The sequence below is a fragment of the Theropithecus gelada genome, chromosome 1 (assembly GCF_003255815.1).
Source record: "Theropithecus gelada isolate Dixy chromosome 1, Tgel_1.0, whole genome shotgun sequence".
Lineage (NCBI taxonomy): Eukaryota > Metazoa > Chordata > Mammalia > Primates > Cercopithecidae > Theropithecus > Theropithecus gelada.
The window spans coordinates 8,233,373-8,256,665 of NC_037668.1; the positions used below are offsets into that span (position 1 = coordinate 8,233,373).

General features: G+C 39.4%; 1 protein-coding gene across 2 annotated transcripts in view; it reads left to right on the top strand.

Annotated features, from left to right (window-relative positions):
• The window catches only part of SLC22A15 (solute carrier family 22 member 15), an 87,577-nt gene that overhangs the window by 39,958 nt on the left and 24,326 nt on the right, over positions 1 to 23,293 (top strand). For both annotated transcript variants that reach the window (XM_025368379.1, XM_025368386.1), the window contains 6 exons: positions 2,728 to 2,860; positions 3,858 to 4,022; positions 10,315 to 10,444; positions 14,759 to 14,974; positions 18,554 to 18,694; positions 20,660 to 20,745. In XM_025368379.1, the coding sequence (XP_025224164.1) occupies positions 2,728 to 2,860; positions 3,858 to 4,022; positions 10,315 to 10,444; positions 14,759 to 14,974; positions 18,554 to 18,694; positions 20,660 to 20,745 (871 nt within the window). The remainder of the gene's footprint in view (positions 1 to 2,727; positions 2,861 to 3,857; positions 4,023 to 10,314; positions 10,445 to 14,758; positions 14,975 to 18,553; positions 18,695 to 20,659; positions 20,746 to 23,293) is intronic.

The window sequence follows — 23,293 nt, forward strand, 5'->3', positions numbered from 1 at the left end:
TGCCTGCTTGACATCTCTACTTAGATGTTTTATAGGCATGCTCTGTCTGAGCTTGTTCACACAGAACTCTTGAATTCCCACCATGTACCTAACACCTCTTGCACCCTTCTCTATCTCGATAAATGTCACAACCACCCAGAGAGTGGCTAAAATAAACAACTTAGGTGACTCTTCCTTTCCTTTCTACTCCTACTACAACACATCATCACAACATCTGACAGTCCTGCCTTCAAAATACATCCCAAGTCCATTCAGTTCTCTCCATCACTAGTTTCCACCTTCATTCATCCAAGCCATCATTATCTCCTAAACGATTACTGTAACTCCCCTGCTTCCACTCTTTCCTATCATATTGCATTCTCATAAAGTGGCCAGAGTGATCTTTAGAAACATAAACCCGGTAATTCAATATTCGTTCTTTGCACTAGAATAAAATTTCTCAGCTCCTTGCCTTGGCCTGACCCTGCATGACCTGATGCCCACCTGCTTCGCTGGCCTAATTTCATGCCACCTCCACTAGAGATACCCTGGTGTGTTTTCACCTGGGGCCACTGCAATTATTCTCATATTCCCCAAAGAGTTTTTTTGTAGTTGGTTACTTGTCATCATCCAGGTCACAAATGTCACCTCCCGCAAGAATCCTCCCCTGAACCACCTATTTAAAGTGACTCCCTCCAGTCCCAGCTACTTGGGAGGCTGAGGCAAGAAGATTGCTTGAGGCTGGGGGGTCAAGGCTGCAATGAGCTGTAATGGCACCACAGCACTCCAGCCTGAGCAACAGAGCGAAACCCTGCCAAAAAAGAAAAGAAAAGAAAAAAAAGAAAGAAAAAGTAAGTCCAAGAAGGGCTAGGAAAGCCAGCTAATCTACCTTGTTAAGAATTGCACGTGAAGAATGGAATTCAGAAGTAAAGCACACATTAGTGAGGGCACATTATTCTCATTGGTTTTTCCCAATTCCTGAGTCTTTTTGGTGGGTGGTTTTCAATAGAGATGTCCAGAAGTTGTCTTGTCAAGACCTTTATCAATCCAGTCTTACAAGACTAGGAGGGAAGGAGAGAAGTTAGATGTACTTTGAGCCATGAGGACTGGTTGTGGAAGCATCAGAAGGGAGTGATCTGAAAAGTGGAGAGAGCAACTGAGGATTCTTCCTTGCAAGTTCTTGAGGAGGAGGGGCCCTTCACACACCTATCATCACTGACTGTAGCGAAGGGGACTGGGAAGAGGAAGGATGAGTGGTCTCTTGGTTCTCTGAGGTTATTCTGTGACATGGGTTCACTTTTATTCTTGTAACCAAATATCATCTTTAACACATCACTAGACAAGACTTGAGATAGTGGTGTTTTAAGCAGAGAATGGTCACTTTCTCTTTAAGTTCCTAGGTTTCCCTAAAGTAGAAGACACTAAAGGAGTTTCTTTTGTCATAAATATACATGATATAAAATTTACCATTTTAATCACATTTAAGTGTATAGTTTCGATGCCTTACATACATTCACATAGTTGTGTAACCATTACCACTATTCATCTGCAGGATGTTTTCAACATTCCAAAGTGAAACTCTGTTCCATTACACAATAATTCCCTGTTCCTCGCTCCTTCTGGCCCCTGGTAACCACCATTCTGTTTTCTGTCTGTATGAAGTTGACTATTCCAGGTACTTCATGTAAATAGAATCATACTATATTTGTGTTTCTGTGTCTGCCTTATTTCATACAGCATAATGTCTTCAGAGTTTAGGTGTAGCATGAATCAGAATTTTGTTCCTTTTTATTTTTTTAATTTTATTGACATAATAATTATATTTATGAGCTACATGGTGATGTTTTAATACATACAATGTATAGTGATCAAATCAGGGTAATTAGCATTTCTATCATCTCAAATATTTATCATTTGTTTGTATTGGGAACATTTGATATCCTCCTTCTAGCTATTTGAAGCTATATATTGTTGTTAGCTATAGTCATCCTACAGTGATATGGACACTAGAACCTATTCCTTCTATCTAGCTGTAATTTTGTATCCTTTAACAAATCTCTGCCTGTTCTCTCATTCCTTCTTAAAGCTGAGGAATATTCCACTGTACGTGTATACCACGTTTTGTTTATTCATTCATCCGTCAATAGACACAGGTTATTTCCACCTTTAGCTATTGCAAATACAGCTGCTATGAACATGGGTGTACAAATATCTCTTCATGTCCCTGCTTTTAGTTCTTTTGGGAATATGCCTGGAAATGGAATTGCCAGATCATATGGTAATTCTGTGTTTAATCTTTTTGAGGAAAAATACTCAAGGGATTTTAAACTCACAAGCCTATTGGACAAAAAGTTCATGTATTTATTGCTTCATATATGTCATATAGTGTATTAGGCATCAGAGAATGGAAATAAATGGGACAAGGCTCCTCTCAAGAAACACAGAGCCTTGGGATGAGGGACATAGTCAATAGATGCATAAGTAATTAGCTATTATACACTGTGTTCAATTCTGTAATAAGGTATGTACAGAGTACTGTGGGAGTGCATCATAATAATAGTGATTTCTAGTGTTTCTGAAGATAAAATCTCATTGGATGTTGTCTGAGATAGACAAATTCTGCTGGATTCTGGTTAATAGTGGATCATGCAGTATAGAAATTCTGGTGCACAAGTTTTTGTTGCACATTTGGTTTTTTAATAGCTAACTCAATCCTACATGTCTCTCTTTTGTTTTATCTTCCTCTAGTGGTTTTTAATTGCCAACAGATCCTACAAAGTCAGTGCAGCAAGCTCTTTTTTCTTCAGTGGTGTATTTGTTGGAGTTATCTCTTTTGGTCAGCTTTCAGATCGCTTCGGAAGGAAAAAAGTCTATCTCACAGGTAATTTATTAGAGTATTCGTAAACTGGATGAGAGGGTTTATTTCTCTAAGATTCTTAGGGAAATAATAAGGGGACTATTTCCTTAAGGTTCTCCAGGAATTGGGATATGGACACAGAACTGATCTTTATTTCCCTGGCAAGAGGCCAAACTGCAGCTCGAGTTGCTTCTGGCCAGGCACTTTTAAGTTACTAGCCCACCTAGTTAAAGTCAGATATTTGTGTTATAAATCTTTCCTGGTGATGGTGCTTTCTGCAAACCCCCAATTTTAGTTTATGCCATGTTGCTAAGGAGAGAAGTAAGAGACTGTGACAGTGTACTAGGCCCATTTCCTTATATCTCTCTGTGTTGATTCATTTCAAATGAGCCCTACAGAACTTGGCCTAGTGCTCTTGACAAGCTGAGTATGAGCAAGGATTTTTCATTTTCCAGCATTATTGTGAATAATTGAAAACTGTCTGTGATTGACAGAAATCATGTAATAAGGTAAACCTTATGTTTTTTAAAAAAAATAGTTTCCAAGAGAAGCTATTAAAAAAACAAAACAAAACAAAACAAAAAACCAGCTGGCCAGGCATGGTGGCTCATGCCTGTAATCCCAGTACTTTGGGAGACCAAGGTGGTTAGATCACGAGGTCAGGAGATCGAGACCATCCTGGCTAACACGGTGAAACCCCATCTCTACTAAAAAATACAAAAAAAAAAAAAATTAACCAGGCGTGGTGGCGGGTGCCTGTAGTCCCAGCTACTCGGGAGGCTGAGGCAGGAGAATGGTGTGAATCCATGAGGCGGACCTTGCAGTGAGCCAAGATCGCACCACTGCACCCCAGCCTGGGCAACAGAGCGAGTCTCCATCTCAAAAAAAAAAAAAAAAAAAAAACCAGCTCAGAAAATTTAAGTTTACAAACGTTTATTTTATAAGCTAATGAATATAATTTATTACTTTGATCAAATGCTATTTTGCCTCTGGATTATTGAATATTGTTCTCTCTTTCTAGGTTTTGCTCTTGACATCTTATTTGCAATTGCAAATGGATTTTCCCCCTCATATGAGTTCTTTGCAATAACTCGCTTCCTGGTGGGCATGATGAATGGAGGGATGTCGCTGGTGGCCTTTGTCTTGCTTAATGAATGTGTGGGCACCGCCTACTGGGCACTTGCAGGTACTGCTTAAATCATGCAGCTCTGGACTGGGTGAGCAGCTCCAGAAAATCTTATAGGGACCCAGTTTAATCCTAGAGTCTGGAAATGCATTTGGACTTCAGGTACTTTGTCCAACTATTAGATTTGCTTTTCTGAGTTTGTTCTGTATGACCCTGAACAAGTCATTATATTAATATTCCTCTGCAGACGCTCTCCCTGGGGGCCTGCTTCACATGTGAGCTTGCCACCCGCCTCATGGACTGCATACAGATTACCGTGGAGAGTATTGATTTCCTCAGAAGGACACTAGCAGCTTTTTACAACTTAAACTGAAAAATAGTTCAGACATAGGAAATACTAGAAACTCCTTTCTTACAGCCTTCTTATTCTAGTTTATTAAATCTTTGTTTCACCACCCTTTTTTGTTTTTACTGCTCTCAAGTCAACATAGTACTGTTGTAGCATTTCTTTATCGATACTTAATTTCCAAAATTGAGACTGTATTCTGAATTATTTTTGACCATCCCATTATTTTCTCAAGAACTACATAGATAATAAAATAAATGATTTTAATTAAAAGGTTATTTGACTTCAAATATTGTGTCTAAGACTTTATAGACTTAGGTTTGCAATGATAACTTTTTGTTTCTTTTACTTTCATTCACTTGACAATGATTGAATGTTTCCCATGGATGTTCTTATATGGATATGGGAAACAGGTTGACCGTGTAACTGATAGAAATGTGTCTGCAGGAGGATCTATATGAGAATGCCATTCCTTAGAACCTGATGCACAGTGCCAGCCATCTCTTATGTACCAGCTACCATGCTAGGCATTTGACATCTATCTGTAATATTCCCAGAGTTTACAAGTTAAGGATTCCTACCTTCGTTTTATGGATGAGGAAATTGAGCCTTTGAGAGGTGAGGTGACATACCCGTTTTCAGCAGCTGATAACTGACAGGGCCAGAACCGCATCCTGGGTCTTGATAACACCCAGGTCATCTTCCGCTGTTTCCCAAAGACTCTCCTCTTGGAACTTCAGCATGTCACCTCATGTGAGTGCTGGCCTGGTCAACCTGTTATTTCTAATTGGTATTGTTTTTGAAGTTGTATGGGCTATTTTATCGAACTGGAAGACACAGGCTAAATAAAGTAGACTTGTGCTCTGTTTGTATCTCCACTAAACTGCTGTCGAGCGGAAGGATCCATAGGGTAGGACCAGTTAGAACTAGGCTGGGGAGGAAGAGACACAAGCTTCCTTCACACGCCTCTCCAGACAGGCTTCCTTCTGGTCTTACAGTGTTGCCTTAGGATTCACCTTGTCTGTAGCAACTTCTAAAGCCTTTTTGGAACTGGTCGTAACCTAGGATGAGTGAAAGAGCTTCCTCTGAGTCTTCAATTTGCATTGAGACTTTAGGGTCATTTTTCTAAATAGTATGGCCAATTTCCTGGGACTTTCTAAAAAGTTGGTAATGATGGTGATCATGCCTGCTCCCTGTATCCGGGGAAGGGATAAAGGCACTCTCTCCTTTGATTTCAGTTTTTCTGAGGTCCAAAGTTGTGCTCATGTAGAGCACCATGAATACATATTTTTCTTGTACCTCTTACATTTCTCTATTAAAGTATTTATATTTGATTTTAGTTGTTCATGAAGATGCTGTTTTATAAAAGATGTATACACTCCCATCCTGCCAGATTATCTAAGTATTTTTCCTGTCCTGTTGCATGTGTTAGGCGAAAGGACCAACCCTGGTCTCCTGCTCTTTTGCTAGTTGCCTAAAGCCACTGAAAAGAGTCCCCTTGAAGTGTTTTGACCTCTCATTCTTATCCTTGATGCTGGGTTAAGATGAGACTATCAAAATTTCTGTAGCAAAGTGAAAAGGGAGAGAGGAAGAAAAACTGTAACAGTGAAACCAGATAGTTGCCAAATTCAATGTGAAATTCAGGGCAAGTGTGAGAGTTCCCTGAAGACCAGTACACAGCCCTGCACCCAGGGCAAAAGTAAGGCTCTGATAGCTCCTGGAACTCTTTTTGAGTAGCTTCCTTCCCTCTCTCATGAACCCGAGGTCTTCCCCAGGGTTTTGTCCTTGGTCTTTCTTTGCAAGCTGGTTTCTTTCCAGAATGATTTTATCTACACCTGTGGCTTCAAATATGCTTATGAATTGCAAGAAGTCAGAGAAAAGCATAAATGTTCAGCAATAGGGGATTTGCTGGAAATAGCCTGATTATTTGGCAATGAAAATTAGTTTGAAAAATTATGCTTATTACAAAATAATATTTGCAATGTGTAAAAAACAATATGTAAACATATACAAAAAAGCACAAGTACAAACTGCAAGCATCCATTTTTGACCTGTTTGCAGTGTAGTACTTAACAAAAAGGATTTTCAGCTAATTGACTAAAAATTATTAAGAAGTGAAAAAAAATACTGAAGCTGTGAAAAATTCCGTATTAATATATTTATTATTTGTTTTCTTATATTAATGTCTTCCTATAACAATGCTCATTGTAAAAAATAAGAAATATATGCACACTTCATCAAACTAAAGAATACAGATATTCCTATTCCCCTAGAGACAACCGTGGTTAACATATTGCTGTGTATGCTTTCAGAGCTTTTCCTTTGCATGTCTGTTCCACAGCATTCATTTATTAAATGGATTCTGCCATGTGCCAAACACTGCTTTTTTTAGATAAAAAGGTGGAAAAGATAAGGATGGTTTGGGGGAGGTTCTTGCTCTCATGGAGCTTATGCTGTACTTAGGAAAGGTGGAACAAATTGATAATTTCTGGAAGTTAGAAGTACAATGAAGAAAATGAAGGAGGGTAATGGGCTAGATAGTAATTATAGGGAGTAGCTGCATTAAATAGGATAGTTAGAGAAAACCTCAGTGTGGGCATTTGATCTAAGATATGAATGATTAGGAAGACCTGTGAAATTCTGGGAGAAGAATATTCTAGCTAGATGGAATGGCAAAGACCCAGGACTTGAAGCAGGAAGGAACTTCTTTGAAAAGGTTCTCATGACTACAGGGTAGAGAGTTAGAGAAAGAGTGAAGTAAGAGGTTGGGAGGGACCAGATGATGCGGGGCCTGTGATGGGCCAAATGAGGAATTTGTTTTTTTACTTGAAGTACAGTGGGAAGCCAGTGGGGCATATTAAACACAGGAGTGATGGGGTCTCATATACAGAAAGATTACTCTGGTAGGTACAGAAATTGAGGGATCATTTAGTAGGCTGCTATAGTTGGCCACATGAAACCAGTGGTGACTTAGACAAGATGGAAGCAGTGAAGAAGAAAGAGGATGTGTTTGAGCTGGATTTTGGTGGGAAAGTGACTTGCTAAAAGACAAGCAGCGATGGGGAGAGCAAAAGAACTCAAGGAGACTTTATGGTCTTTATTTGAAAACCAGATGGATTACTGGTACCATTTACAAAAATGAAGTCATAACTATATACTCTTTTCTAGCCTGCTGAAATTTAGCTTTTACTAGTGCAAACTGAGCAGGAATAGCAGAATTGAAATTAATTAAAAATAAGCAGGGAATAAATTTTAAAATAGGCCTAGTACGTAAAGGCATATACATGGTTATAAAGCCACCTATGATACTCCAGAAGAGATGACTTGAAATATTTATTTTTTATTAATTTTTTTAAACCAAATAGCATAGAGCCTTATTATATTAATCTCTACGCCTTCTCCCTGTTGTCATTTACAGGCATATATGTGCAGCTTCTTGCTGGACATTAGATGTGAATATTATTGACTCCTTAAATAAAAAATTATTACTTTCTTTCCACCTAAAAGCTACATTATTTTCTGAGACCTCTGCCTATGTCATCACAGAATTTAAGGTCACCAAACTAGATAACTTTAAATCATTTCTTCTTGTCCATCATGTCCAGTTGATGCCAGATCTTACTGATTGTGAGAGAGACTCAACTCTAATGAGCTCATATATAAGGGGAAATCATTTGGTTAGGATAACTAGACCATGAAGAGCCAGGCATTGAAGATGCCCAGAACCAGAAGTCAGATGCTTCTCATTTCAGCTCCCTATCCTCTCTGAGAAGCTTCCTCTGCGTAGTCAGAGGCAGGGCCCAGCAGCTCCAAGTCTAGTATTTAAAATCTTGGGTAAGGCCTCTGATCAGCTCAGCTGATTAAAGTCACCCTGCAGTTAAAGGAACTATAATTGGCAGGCCCCATTTGAACCACAGAGATGAAGTCAGGGAAGTCAGTTCTCCAACAGCAGGTGGGGCATTCTTGGAATTAGGAATGAGAACCAGGTAGAAAATATTCTGTGATAGATTCAACAGGGGGCTTTTAGATGGCCTTTTTTTTTTTTTTTTTTTTTGAAGTTAATAAATAGAAGGGCTAAATCCAGATGACATTAGGACAATATAACCAACATTTGTATAACATACATTATTTCATCTGAAACTAATAAAAACTACCCTTTGAGGTAGGCACTATTATTTCTATTTCACCAATAAGAAAACTGAGGCTCAAGGACATTTAGTGATTTGCCCAAGGTCAGAGTAGTATGTAGCAGAACTGGCATCTGAACTTGGTCCCTCTGAAACCATCCCATGCTCTGGGCTTTCTTGTTTTTGCCTACATTGTTGTCAAGGGATACTGAGTGCTCAGGACTATTCTGAGCAACGACAGACAAGAAGTCTTATTCTTGGAAGCCGGGTGCTGTTTGATCTACAGCAGTGAACACGTAGTAGCTATTGACTGTCTTAAATTTCCAGGAAACTCGCACTGTCCTCATCCCACAACTCATTGGACCACATATTCTGAATATGCTGTCACATCAGCTTCCCTTTCTAGCTCTCCCTTTCCTCACTAGGTCAAACAGTATACAAGCCATTACTTATTTGTTATAAAGTAATAAACTATGGATAGGAATCAAAGGAAACACATGTATTACAAGATTATTATTTTGTAACAAGATCAACAAAGTTTTGTCACTGCGGAATGCCCACAGAAATTGCCTTCCCATAGAGGGGAGATAGAAGAGAGGAATGGTATAGAATACAGGCCTCCCCCTCAGACAGGCCTGGGCACAAATCCTGGCCCTGCTGCTTACAGCTCTGTGTCCTTAAGCAGCTTCACTTAAGCACTCTGAGCTATTTTTCACTTTAGTATATGGTTGATAATGGTACCTACTTCATAGGACAATGTATGCGAAACTGTTATGCTTAATAAATAATAGCTATTACTACCACTAATAGCAATAGTGGCAGTTATGGAAAGTGGGTTAGAGGTACAGAATTTGCAAGAATATTGGGCAAGCCTGTGGGTTTAATACCCATCTCAATATTTATTTCAAAAAGTGTAAAAGGTTCTTTACAATTCCATGGTTGATATTTTTCCATCATCACGCTGACAAAAATCCATGCTTAAGGGAGCTTATTTTCTACTTGGGAAAGACAGACAGGAAACAGATAAATACAAAATGTCATGTATCCTATAGTAATACATTAAGTAGAGAAGGCAGTAGGGAGAATTGGGAGAGTGAGTTGTGATTTAAGAAACTTCGGCTGGGCAAGGTGTCTCATGCCTGTAATCCCAGCACTTTGGGAGGCTGAGGCGGGTAGATCACAAGGTCAGGAGTTAAAGGCTAGCTAGGCCAAGAGGGTGAAACCCCATCTCTAATAAAAATACAAAAAGAAAAAAAAATAGACAGGTGTGGTGGTGGGTGCCTATAAACCCAGTTACTCGGGAGGTTGAGGCAGAGAATTGCTTGAACCCGGGACCCCGGGAGATGGAGGTTGCAGTGAGCAGAGATCTCACCACTGCACTCCAGCCTGGGTGACAGAGCAAGATTCTGTCTCAAAAAAACAAAAAAAAAAAAAAAAGAAAGAAAAAGAAAGAAAGTTAAAGGACAGCCTGTGTGATAAAGATTAAGTTTTGGTATTGCAATAACCTCATGACCTAAAAACTGTATTACCCCTATGGCAAAAGTATTTCCAAGCCTTACCCACAGGTTCAGGCAAATGTCAGTACAACAGGCAATGCAGAAAGCATTTTGAACAAATTCTTAAAATGTGTATGTCCCCATATAGTTTGTATTTTTCGTCTGTCCTCCCTTTATTTCCACTAATTTTCTGACCTCTATAATACTTTCATTCACTGATGTTCAACTTAGTGTAGACTTTTCTTCTTTTCTGGTGTGCCTCTTACACTTGCCAGCATAGGGCTGACATCTCACCAGGAAGAAATTGGCTGTGTGACTTGGGGTTGGAAATGGTGCCGCAGATGGTGCTTTCTCCAGTGACAGTTCTCTTTTCCCTGAATTAGGATCGATTGGCGGCCTCTTCTTTGCAGTTGGCATTGCCCAATATGCCCTGTTAGGATACTTCATCCGCTCCTGGAGGACGCTAGCTGTTCTGGTTAACCTGCAGGGAACAGTGGTCTTTCTCTTATCTTTGTAAGTAGTTTTTCCTCTTGGCGTTTTAATTTAAAAAGCCAAAGCAATGTCTTAAGAAGATGTGGGTCAATGAGCAGCATTATTCCCTTTCAGGAGCTTGCCTGCACTGACTTTGGTGAAGAACTAAATTCTGCAAGTGCTCCAATTCTTGGCAGCTCCTGGGAAGAGAGATGCTTAATTAATTCAGAATGCAGGTATCCCTTGTTTAAAATAACCTCTCAATAGACTGCATTGTAACCTTCACCTTGTTGGCATAGGCAACCAATTGCTTTTTTAACCTAACACCTCAACCTTAAAGGTCTTCAGGCTGGATCACATTATGTACTAGGTGTGTGACTGAGGTATGATTTTGTAGAACAGTGTACTCGTATTGGATATGTAGTGACAACTGTTCATCTTACAGATTAGTGTCATTTCAGGGCCTCTAAATTTTGACTCTGGAAGACTCTTAGATACAGAAGAAATCCTTAGAGTGCAGGACCTCATAACAGTGGCAGGATGATTCCCTGGTCAGGGAAGGACTCTGTAAATGACTGCCCAAGGTGTCATACCATGGCCCTCTAAGACACCCAGATGTTACAGGCAAGCCACCAACTTAGTAAGCCCATTTCACCAGAAGTTTTTTTTTTTTTTTTTGAGCTGGAGTTTCACCCTTGTTGCCCAGGCTGGAGTGCGATGGCGCAATTTCGGCTCACCGCAACCTCCGCCTTCCCGCAACCTCCGCCTCCCGGGTTCAAGTGAATCTCCTGCCTCCCGAGTAGCTGGGATTACAGGCATGCGCCACCATACCTGGCTGATTTTGTATTTTTAGTAGAGACGGGATTTCTCCATGTTGGTCAGCAGACTGGTCTTGAACCCCTGACCTCAGGTGATCTGCCTGCCTCAGCCTCCCAAAGTGCTGGGATTACAGGCATGAGCCACTGCGCCCGGCAGAAGTTTTTATGTGGTATATGAAAGGCTTTTCTTCCCTGAGATATCAGATCTCTGATGGTGATCATCAAAATCTTTAACATAAACAAAATTTTCAGCCAGTATTTCCTTCCTTCATCTATGCCATAAAGTGAAGGAGACTTGTAGTAGTGTTTTAATTCAGACAACTCTTTAATTTATTTGCTCTTTATCCGAGTTCTAAATTGAGATTTGGTGGGGACTAAATTGAAATTTTTCATACATTTTTGAAAGCAAGAGAATGTCAAGTGCAAAAATGAGTAAAGTAGAAGTACCCTGTATTTTAAAAATAAAATTTGTTAAATGTATTTTAGTTACATGAATTCGAGTGAGATAATTTTATTAGAAGAAACTAATATGATTTTATTAACATATATTTTCAATTTTTGAAAGCAATAAATGGATGCCTACTATAGTACTTTGAATTAATAAACATTTATGTAAATATTGATGAATAAATAAATTTTCTTTTAAAACGTTTAGTAAATTTCCCACTTCTCCATCTTGTCGGGCTCTCATCTCCCCTTTAACAGTAGCACCACTTCACTAGATGATCTGAGCTGTTCTTTTTTTGAATATGTAGTCTGAATTAGTTACTGCTTAGTGCTAGGTGGAGACATCTCCTCACTGGGAAGTGAGTTCTGGTCCTGAAAAATAGAAAGCAGAGAGAAATGAACTCATGAGACTAAAATATTTACTTACTCCACTGAGCCTGGAACGAAAGGCTTCCCACAGCCAACCTCCAATTTATCTTTCCTAATTTATTCCCATCCCATGTTCAGGCACACTGCACTACTTGTTCCTGATGCTTTTCTGCTCCATGCTGCTACTCAGTGCTGTGCCTGCTTTTTCAACAATCTGCCCAGATCCTCTTATTTGATAAGTACACCACTGTCCTGATTTTGCTCAAATGCCGTCCACCCCATCTTTTCCTGCTCATAGCCTCAGCTACAAGTCATTCTCTTTCTTTTCTGAATTCCACGGCATTCACCCATACCCTCTGAGTGGTCCTTGTGTTTCTGCCTCATACTGGAGCGACATTCTCTCTATACTGAGAGCTCTCCAACAGTAGCAGGCTGTTTACTCCATGATCACATTTTCCCCAGTACCAAAGCCAGGGGTTTCCACACAGTAGATCCTTGGACATTGCTCAAATGTTGGGACAAAAACATCTGGAATCACCTTCAGATTTTTCATCAGCAACATAAGAAGCCACGTTATATACCTTATTTGTTTATCAGAAACATTTTTACCTAGCTGAAAAATTCCTTATTTTCACAATACTTCAATTTCAGTAGATTTACTTTTTTTTCCTGAAAACCAGGGTCCCCTTAATTTACAAAGGTTTGCCACCTTTAATATTCAAGGAGCATTTTTGAGTGGGGCAACATCGTTAAATTAGCATTTTAGCTTTCAGAGGAGCCCACGGCACAGATGACCCTGCTGCTCTGTAGAGGACGGCATGTTCAAAGGCCTGCTCGCTCTTTTAAAAACGTGTTTTACTGTTTTGCATGTATAGTCTCTATGTGTTGGAACTCTGTTTCCAAATCTGTCCACGGCAACTAGGTGACCCTCTTTATAAGCAAGCTTATTGGCCTCGCAAAATGCAGAGAAATATAAGGTCCTAAGATTTTCATGATCAAGATAAACACTTTGCCAGGTAGAAATAGTTTTATTCACTCAGAGCCAAATTTCTAAAGCCTTCGTGTCTCTCAAATACCATCTTTAAAATGATTTATAAAGTTTTAAAAGTAATTTTTATTGCTTATAAACAATTTTGAAAACACAGAGAGGCTAAGGGTAGGGGAAAATGACTTATATAACCCAAAGATAATGACTGTGAATATTTTGGCATATTTTCTGTTCTTTTTTATTCCTCACAATCCTCCCCAAAATAATTAACTTTTATTATCATATATTTTCTCTCAATATTTATCATAGTAGTCCTCTTTCATTTAGGCATAATCAAGTGGTTTTACATAATAGCGCCTATGTGGCCCTATAGATAGGGCCAATAAATCTTACTCATAACCTGCACACCTAACTTCAACAGAACAATGTTACTTGATTATTTATTTGTTTGTCAGTAATAACAATCAAATGACAATGAAGAAGTAAATGGAAGGATTTTTCAGGATGTTGTAGATGGCCTTTGTTCCTGCTTTTTTATCATGCATGAATATTCTTTTCCCCAGTAGCAAAGCTCCTGGTAAAACTCCTGCCTTTTGGTTTCCAGCGTCTTTCCTTTCAGCACCATTACATTCTTCTGTACAAAATTGAAATGCTCAATAAATGGTTGTTGACAGACTGGCTGTCCATTAAGTTTCCAAATCCTGTAGAGTTTGTTGCTAATTCACTATCTTTATTAGAAGGCACAGTGAATTCTATAAAGCACCTTAAATAGCCAGTTTTATTCATCGAAGTTTCATTTTAGGCAGATAATGTCAAATTAGATTTAAAAAAAAAACCTTGATTTGTGTCTTGTAAACAAGGCTTCCATATTCCTGCCTTGGTTTTGTCTTTGGAAAGACCTCTAAAAGTGTAGGCAAAATGGGGAAGAGAAAAAAGATACATAATATTTAAGTTTTGAAACTCTTCGAATATATCAATGGCAATATAATTGTCCAACACTTTGTAGTTATATTAGAAAATAACTGTTGTGTTGTAACTAGAAGTTGATCAAGAAATAACTTTTATTCTTTAAGGTCTTGGGGGATCAGGAAATATCCTCAGGACGTTTTAAAGCCAGTGTGTCAGGTGATTTGAGTATTTTGAAGCAGTAAACACTCAAAAGTAGCTTTGCTAAACTTGGTTTCATCTTTATGTGTAGTCTTAAGATAATCTCTACCTCCTACATGTCACTATGTTAAAAACATTTTAGTTTAAATTTTTTTTTCTGATGAGATAATAAAGATTTCCATCTTCTTTGTGAGGCTTTTTTAGAACTTAAAAAAACCCTTTGTCTCTACAGTATTATTCAAACAACACTTGGCTAGGATTTAGAGCCATATCTTTGACCTGTGCTTTATGAAGAATTTTCATTATTCAGTCCTATAGACTGAATAATGTTAATATTTAACATATTAAAATTCACATATTAAAATTTATTTAAAAATAAATACATACTGTTTGCTTTTTAAACTGCAATTGTAAAAGCATGTTCTTGGTTTTCAGCGGTAGACTACCATTTAACATTACCATGCTGTTGAAAGTAGCCCTTTCATATGTCATTGGGAGAGTCAAACTTTAAGTCTAACACGGAATCCATTTGTGGTGCAGGAATCCACGTACTGAGTAGGTGATTTGTCTCCTTCCTGTGCACGTGTGCCTATATGAATATACAGCCTTTAATGACATCTCTTTCAGATTCATTCCTGAATCACCTCGTTGGTTATACTCCCAGGGTCGACTGAGTGAGGCTGAAGAGGCTCTGTACCTCATTGCCAAGAGGAACCGCAAGCTCAAGTGCACATTCTCACTAACACACCCCGCCAACAGGAGCTGCAGGGAGACTGGAAGTTTCCTGGATCTGTTTCGTTACCGGGTCCTCTTAGGACACACTTTGATCCTGATGTTCATCTGGTAATTATACTAAGGCGTATTCTGTTGCTCTTTAACTAAGGTTGCTCAAGGTTCTCTTGATATCCTGCTCCTTCTTCAGGGTACAGAGAATTTTACCTCTTTTATTAGCTTGAGGTTGCTTTCTTAAAAGCAAGGCCCCTGATTCTTAGTGCCTGGTTTTCTTCTTGCGCAGCCCTGTCTTTCTCAAGCAGCAGATGATGGTGCCTGATGGGCAGGTCCACTGAGCTTAAGTAAGTAGACATCAGAAGCATGTCTTTGCTGTTGAGGTATTTATCATAAATATTTAAGCCTTCCTGCCCCTTCCGCTGCAAAAAAGGAAAGAAGGCAAATAAGCATGCTAGAAATAGAAGAGTTTTTAAATAGGACTTTAAAAATACTTACCTTTGGCGTTGGCATCACGCAGTTTGCTAGCACATTCTGATTGTGGTGCTTCATGCTGCATGTTCTGTGGCACTCCCACTCACTAACTCACTGAGGTGGGCTAAATATGATCCCTTGTACAGATGGGACCCCAGGAGTTTGAAGTGAGGAACCCTAAGCCACATATGTAAATCAGTGATTGAACTGATGAGCACTTTCTGAACCTGATTTTTCTGGTTGTTTAGCTTATTCCCACCTGCCTCGCAAAATGCTCTCAGCATGAGTGTAAGTTGCATTCAGTGGTTCAAGATGGTTTCATTTAAAGAATGAAGTTGTAGAAAGAGGAGAAATGGATGGGTGCATACAATTTGTGGATTGCAATGTGTTTTGATATTGTACATCCTGCTAACGTGCCATAAGTGTTATCTGGGCAAAATCATACCTACTAGCCTAAAGGACAGTTGTGCTGTGGCTTATATGTATTTGCCACGAAGCCTGCATGGAACCCTACATTTCATGCAGGGATAAAGGAAAGTGATTTTATATGAAAGTGATCTTATGTATAAAGCTACAAAGAATAGTAGCTTTAGAATAAGAAGCTGCAAAGATGTTTTTCTATATCATATTCTCTTTTTCTACCCAAGCAGTGGCTGCCACCTGTATGGTTGGGGGCCATGTTAACCAGCTGCTACTTTCCCCCACAGAACCATCACAGTGCTAGGAATATCACAGATGCATAATAAATGTTGAGGCTTGGAGGCATGGAGATTAAGAAAACCGCTGAAAGCCAAACCTGAGAACACAGCATAGGAGCTGCTGATTTGAGGTTCTACTATTCAAAAACAAATATAAAGTATGTTCAGGTACTTAGGGCTCCATAAAACTTTACGTTTGCGTATCACATAGACAGTTAGTCAATCTCTGCCTTGGAGGAACCACTTACTTGTTGCAGATTATTCACTATTTTTATCTTTTTCCCCATGTATATTAACTTCTGGGTTCTGGCCTTCAATGGATAAACAAACCAACCCTAGACTTAGGGCTGGGGAGACTGTCCCTGTTCATTTTATTTCTTACACAGCCAAATAAACTTCTTCCCTGAGGCTGAGAATGTTAAAACATGTGATAATAGAGACAGTCACGCCACATATTGCCATTCTTTTTGAAGATGCTATAAAATTCTAAAATCTTCTCTGTGGATCTGTCATTCAAGAAAGCCTTAACTGGGGATTCAAATTATACCTCTGTGTTAAACATCTGTTTCTTTGGTTATTTTCCACAATAGTGCCTTTTTAAGTAGTTCTTTGATGCTCTAAATATACTGTTAAATATTACACAAGCATTTTAAATTTTGTTTGGGGGACATAAAGAGGATTGAAATGATTTTAATAGTTGTAATTATGGATCCCAATGACCAACTCCGTGATGAAGGCAACTTGCAGAACAGAGGCCCAGTCCTGGGGACAATGGGCCTTCCATGCTTCATGCTCTCCCCATTCTCTCTCATCACCAGCTGGGAACGAAATTCCACTGTTGTCCTGAACTGGCTTGTCTATTCTTGCCTTGACTTGATACTGTCACAGCTTGATTTAAACAGGGGTGTGTGTGTGTGTGTGTGTGTGTGTGTGTGTGTCTGGAATTTCTATTGTAAATGCAGAACAGACACACAGAAAACTAACTGGGAAACAGCATTATGTAAGAGGAAAGTCTCTTCTGCAGGTATAAAGGATTTTAAAAACATTTTAGAAAACTACATGGATTTAAATTTATTTTGCCCTCTGCTTTCATGCAAGATACCTGGAAGACAGTGAGAATAGACAATGCAGTGTCACCTTGCATCCTTACATGTGATGTCCTGGCTACAATCCTGCCTGTTGCCCTTGGTATATGAATAACACTTCATCTCAGCAAGAAGTCATGCATAATACTTCTGGCTCATTTGCTAGGGAGGGCTGGACTACTAACCACTCCAGCTTGGGGGTCCCACTTCCTGACATCCCTCTCTCCTTACATTACCACAGTCTGGAGTACTTGGCCCACTTCTGAGATTAAGCAGAGATGGAAATAAAACTCACTTTCCTGATTGATCTCATTATAGCCACAGCTCATTAGACTTTCTCTAAGGAAAGCTAAAGGGAAGCAAATGAGAACGTCCCCTTAATAAACACTGATCAAACTGCATTGCAAAAGCATAAAAACTGATGAACTTAACAAAGCTTTGGTATTTTACTGCTTTTATAGAAATTTGTGGTTTACCAAACATATCCATATTCTTGTAAAGCCCAGTTTCAGGGTTTTATTTTTGTTCATTCTATTCTATTTTGTTTTGTTTTATTTTAATAATGCAGTTTCCTAGGCATAGAAGTTCCTGCTACCACCATTACTGTGTTTGAGGAAGCCCTGATTTGGATCTTTAGGTTGGCACTTGGCTTCCTCAGCTCTTTAGTTCCTGGATTGTAGGAGAGAGGCTTGGTGCCCTGCACAATGCCTGCCACCCAAGAGGAGCTCCCTGTTTGTTTCAGGAATGGTGTACATAAATAAACTAATGGCTTTTTAAGTGACCTTTCCTCAGTTGTTCCTCCTAGAAGATCCTGCCTTTGCTGTGACCTTTAATTTTTCTTTCCTGTTCTGGGAGTCTGGGTCATATGCACCTACTGAGTGCAGGATGGGGTTAAAACCTGCAATGGGAAGTGTCTGGATCATTGGGGATTGGAGTGCTAGTCATTTCGGGCCTTCAGGTGACCCACTGAAGATCCAGTCACTTCTCAGCTCGTGTTCTTAAGACCGTCTTCTGTTGGCTTTCTCAATGGGAGTTCTTTTCTGGAATCATTTCAATAATATTACAACAGTCTATAACAAGTGTTCCATAAATTGTTGCCTTAAATAAAGAATAGGGTCATTGTGTTCTATTAATTGCAAAAATGCTTGCTGAAAGCACATGCAATGTCTTTCCTCTTTAAGGGGCTGGCCATCCATTTGATTTATATAACATGTAGACATAGCTCAAATTATTTCCAAGCCCCCATAATTTTTTGTTTTTAACTAGTGTTGAAATTTAGATTAAAATAGAAAAATTAGTAGGAGAGACAAGCTTATTGCTTGCAGCAGATCAAGCCACCATATTGAACCACTATTTGAATCTTCTCTGGCAAATTCTTATGTACTTTTCTATTGTCCTTCTTGTCTTTTACCTCCTGGTCCTTTGACTCCCAATTGCAGGTTTGTGTGCAGCTTGGTGTATTATGGCCTAACTCTGAGTGCGGGTGATCTAGGCGGAAGTATTTATGCCAACCTGGCCCTGTCTGGCCTCATAGAGATTCCATCTTACCCTCTCTGTATCTACTTGATTAACCAAAAATGGTAAGTGTGGATGAATATGAAGTGCACCACAGAGAATGCACACACACACACATATGCCCTCTGATTTACATGCATATCTACACGGTGTTGTCTTTGTATGCAGTATCAGCTGATTGCTCTGTGGTGATTAGTTTCTTTCCATCTAAAAACAGTTAGAATTCATTTCTTAGTGCAGGATTTCTTGAGTTTCATGCTTACGAGTTTTTATATAGGTTTCAATTCAATATTGAATATCAAAATCCAAGATAGTATTGAATATTACCATCAGAGGGTTTGTAAGTAGTCTGTATGTAATTTGTTAGTCGCCAGAGATGAGATTATTAGCTCTATGTAGATGAAACTATAAACTCAATTAACAATAAATATTTAGAAGTTCTTACAAGAAGACAAATAATTGAAGGAACTAGAAAGACTTTTCTTATCTTCTATGGCCCACCTTACTTTGTTGAGGAGGCAGAAGATATACTGTTTTACTCATTGTCAGTGGGCACAGTTTTGAGATAGATTTTAAACATTATTTTATAGAGCCCCCTTTCCTCAATTTTTGAGATTGCTTCTGTTACTTAGCCCCTGACCAGGCCACCTAAAAATCCCATTCTGCATGAGCTGGGAATCAGTTGAATTATGCCATTTCTTTTTCTCCAGAAATCATCATTCCAACCAAACTCAGAATTCCTTTGGCATTGTGCTTAATGCTATTGTCATGATGTTTTAGCCGAGAGTGTTTTGAAGGGCAGGTTTGGATTCTGTTAAATTGAAGGCTTGTCTCCCAGGCAGTGTTCCCAGTTGCCTCTGCTGATCCCTGTGGTAGAGGCTACAGCTTCCTCTCGTCATGATACAAGAGCTGGATCATGTATTATATTCAGAAGTCTTTCCCAGTACCCCCAGTTGTGCCAGATGCCTCTCCTTTGTGCTGTTCTAGCACCCTGTGCATACCTCTGGGGCCATTTAAAAGTGTTACAAGGAAGCCGTCCATGGGGGTATTTTATGTGTCTTTGCATCCCTGGTACTTGCCTAGCATGGTGTGTGTTACTTGAAAGGCCTTCCATATTGACTGTTAAATTAAGCAAAATGACCTGGAAAAGAAGACCTAAGACCTTCTTAGCACCACCCAGAGTTAGGATTGAAATCTGAAGCAGAGGGAAGGAAGGCTACCTTTGTGATCTGGCAGACCTGAATTCAGATCTAGTCTTTGCCATGTGTTCATTGTATGACTTTGACAAGTTTCTTCACTAAGCCTCCCTTCGTACTTATTCTCAAACCAGGGATTGTAAAATTCACTGGCAAAATTATCAAAATTATTGAGGTTCCTAGTAAAAGTGCCTGGCATGTTGTAAGCCCCTAGAAAAGGGAGACTTATTAATGTTAATATATTTCTTCCAAGACTAGGGCTTTTATTTCAAAATCGCTTCTCTCAATAAGTATGAAATAACATTTCACTTATTTGTAACCCACTAACAAATTTTTTTTCCTGTGTGTATTTTTAAGAGAGATTGACTTAAAAAAAATGCCAAAACTTTAAACTGCATAAAACCAGAAAAGGTAACCAGAAAATAAAGGAAGTTGTAAGACTATTCTCCTTGTTTCAGTTTCATTCTCTAAAAGATGGAGAATATAGTAGTACATGCCTACAGGATTTTTATTAGCATTAAATAAGGTAATAGATGGTAAACATTTAAAACAGTGTCTGAAACTTAGCACTCATGGAAATAGATTGAATGATACTATGCTCTTTTCCCACACAAATCACTTAATCCTGCCATCCGGCAACTTTCCCTTTGTTTTATAGTGGTTATTTATTTTGAGTCCTGGTCAGTTTCCTATCAGTCACATTTGCCACTTATGCCTTAAAAGGAGATGAACATATATAATGAAACTGAAGATTTTTAAATAAGAAGGTTGGGAAGAAACAGATGAATTTATAAGGTTCTTAAGAGAACTGTGTAATTTCTTTCTATTGTTTAGGTTTGGTCGGAAGCGAACATTATCAGCATTTCTGTGCCTAGGAGGACTGGCTTGTCTTATTGTAATGTTTCTTCCAGAAAAGAAAGGTATGCCTTTCAAATTTCTACAAGGGTTTTGAACAGTACTTTTATTACAATTAATCATAATATAGTGGAGAGATGACCATATGGCATGCTTCATTTCTGTGATTGCATATTGTTTAGCAATTGTGTGGGATATAATGGGCCAGATTCCTTCCATTGCTTCAGCTATTCTCTGGGTGAATAATGTGCTTAGAGGTGCACTATTAATTTTTTCAGGCTATTAAGCTACCATCTGGGGTAACTGAGATGTAGTATTGGTGATGTTAGAGTTGTTTATTTGATGATGAGGAGGACGGATTAGTTCTTCACAGAAAGAAACTTCATCCAAGGTTGTAAATTGCACTCGTCATTACAGCCAACCACAAGATTGGAGAGCAGAGCCCCTGGTTCTCAAAGGTGGCTTTGGTGCCCCTCAACATCTCCAGCATGACTCTCAAGGAACTCCAACAACAACAAGAACAATGGTATTCACTCTTGGTGACAATGGATAGTCTCTTAGTCTTATATAAATGTGAAAACACCTAGTTAGGAAACTGGTATTTTTATATATGTGTAGTTTTGCTATGCAAACACAGCTTCAAGAAGGATCCCTTTAGCATTCTAATGTAACCTGATTGCTGCCCCTGTGTAGACATTCTGTAGCTGTTGCTGGTTTTCAATCTCTTTTCACTAGCACACCTGAGGTATGTCAGCGATTGCCTTGGGAACTGTGTTTTTGGTCATGATTTTCTAGGAGGAGTGAGTCACAACAACTCTCTAAAGTTGGAGCACGTGATATAACAAGAGCCCTGTCTTAGGGGCTTTTGGATTTTTTGTTGTTGTTGTTGTTGTTGTTGAGACAGAGTCTCACTTTGTCGCCCAGACTGGAGTGCAGTGGCTGGATCTCAGCTCACTGCAAGCTCCGCCTCCCGGGTTCACGCCATTCTCCTGCCTCAGCCTCCCGAGTAGCTAGGACTACAGGTGCCCGCCACCGCGCCCAGCTAGTTTTTTGTATTTTTTAGTAGAGACGGGGTTTCACCGTGTTAGCCAGGATGGTCTCGATCTCCTGACCTCGTGATCCGCCCGTCTCGGCCTCCCAAAGTGCTGGGATTACAGGCTTGAGCCACCGCGCCCGACGGCTTTTGGATTTTGATAGGGTTCTGTTATGAAGCTTGCATTCCAGGTGGCAATCCTTATGAGACGATTTGACGTAAAGTTTTGATAACTACTGGAAATGCATGAAGAATTCATTTTATGTCAGAGTATATCAGGTATTAAATACTCCTTTGGTAAATTGCTTCTCCTTGTGATTCATTTGTGCATGTTGCATTAAAGACCCCAAGGCCGTGTGTTCTCCCTGTTTTATAACCCTCCAGTATGTCTACTTTGCTATTGATTGCCACGTGAGGTTCTATACCTTGAGTCTCTGGTGTAAATTGCTCACTGCTTAGAGTTTACCCAATACTTAGAACAGCTTTAAAGTGATTTTCATAGAATCGTGGAAACTAGAGAACTGAGTAAATTTGCCCATTTTTTATTCTCTAAGCAAATGGGTGCCCCTGCTGATGCAAAGTAGAGGAGGAACTCCCCAGCTATTGCCCTACCATAGACTTGTAGAACTAGGTGCTCAGTTTTGTTTGTCTTCTGGTAAGACAGTGATGGACTTCAAATTGTTGTAGTTTTATATTCAGCAGATTTTGTTTTGCAGAGGCACCTTGAGAATTCGGTTTTTTTTTCTTTTTTTTTTTTTTACCTGCAATAGTCCAGCATTCTGTTTATTGCCTCATAGAGAAAAACTTTTCACTAGTCATGTAAACACACCTGTAACCTGTCACACCTTCATAAGCCAGGCCAATTAATGTGTTTCCTCCCCTCCCACTTATTTGCACACTCCAGGTAACCCATCCCCTAGGACTCTACATGTGGCCCTTTCTTGAAATGATCTCTTCTTATAAATAACAAGACAAAAATCTATGGTAAAGGCAGATGTATGGTCTCCCCTCCAGACCAGCAAGTACCACTCTATTTGATTATAATCCGTTTTAAGAGAGCAGCTTGGACCCTTTGTTGATTGTTCCCTTGGTGGACACTGAATAAGAAACAGCGTAGCAGAGTATCTTTGACACTCCACGAATGTGCCTCAGGAGTATGTTACCTGTGTTATACTTAGAAAACGTAGATGTATTGTCTGTTTGTAACGATTTCTTAGCTGGGCATGGTGGCTCATGCCTGTAATCCCAGCACTTTGGAGGCTGAGGAGGGCAGATCACCTAAGGTCAGGAGTTCGAGACTAGCCTGGCCAACATGGTGAAACCCCATCTCTACTAAAAATACAAAAATTAGTCGGGTATAGTGGCGGGTGCCTGTAATCCTAGCTACTAGGGAGGCTGAGGCAGGAGAATGGCTACAACCCAGGAGGTGGAGGTTGCAGTGAGCCCAGATGGTGCCATTGCTTTCCAGCCTGAGCAACAAGAGCAAAATTCTGTCTCAATTAAAAAAAAAAAAAAAGACTTCCAGGGAAATTATTTCTATTTTTAATATTTCTACTACTTAATTTTAATAAATAATTTCT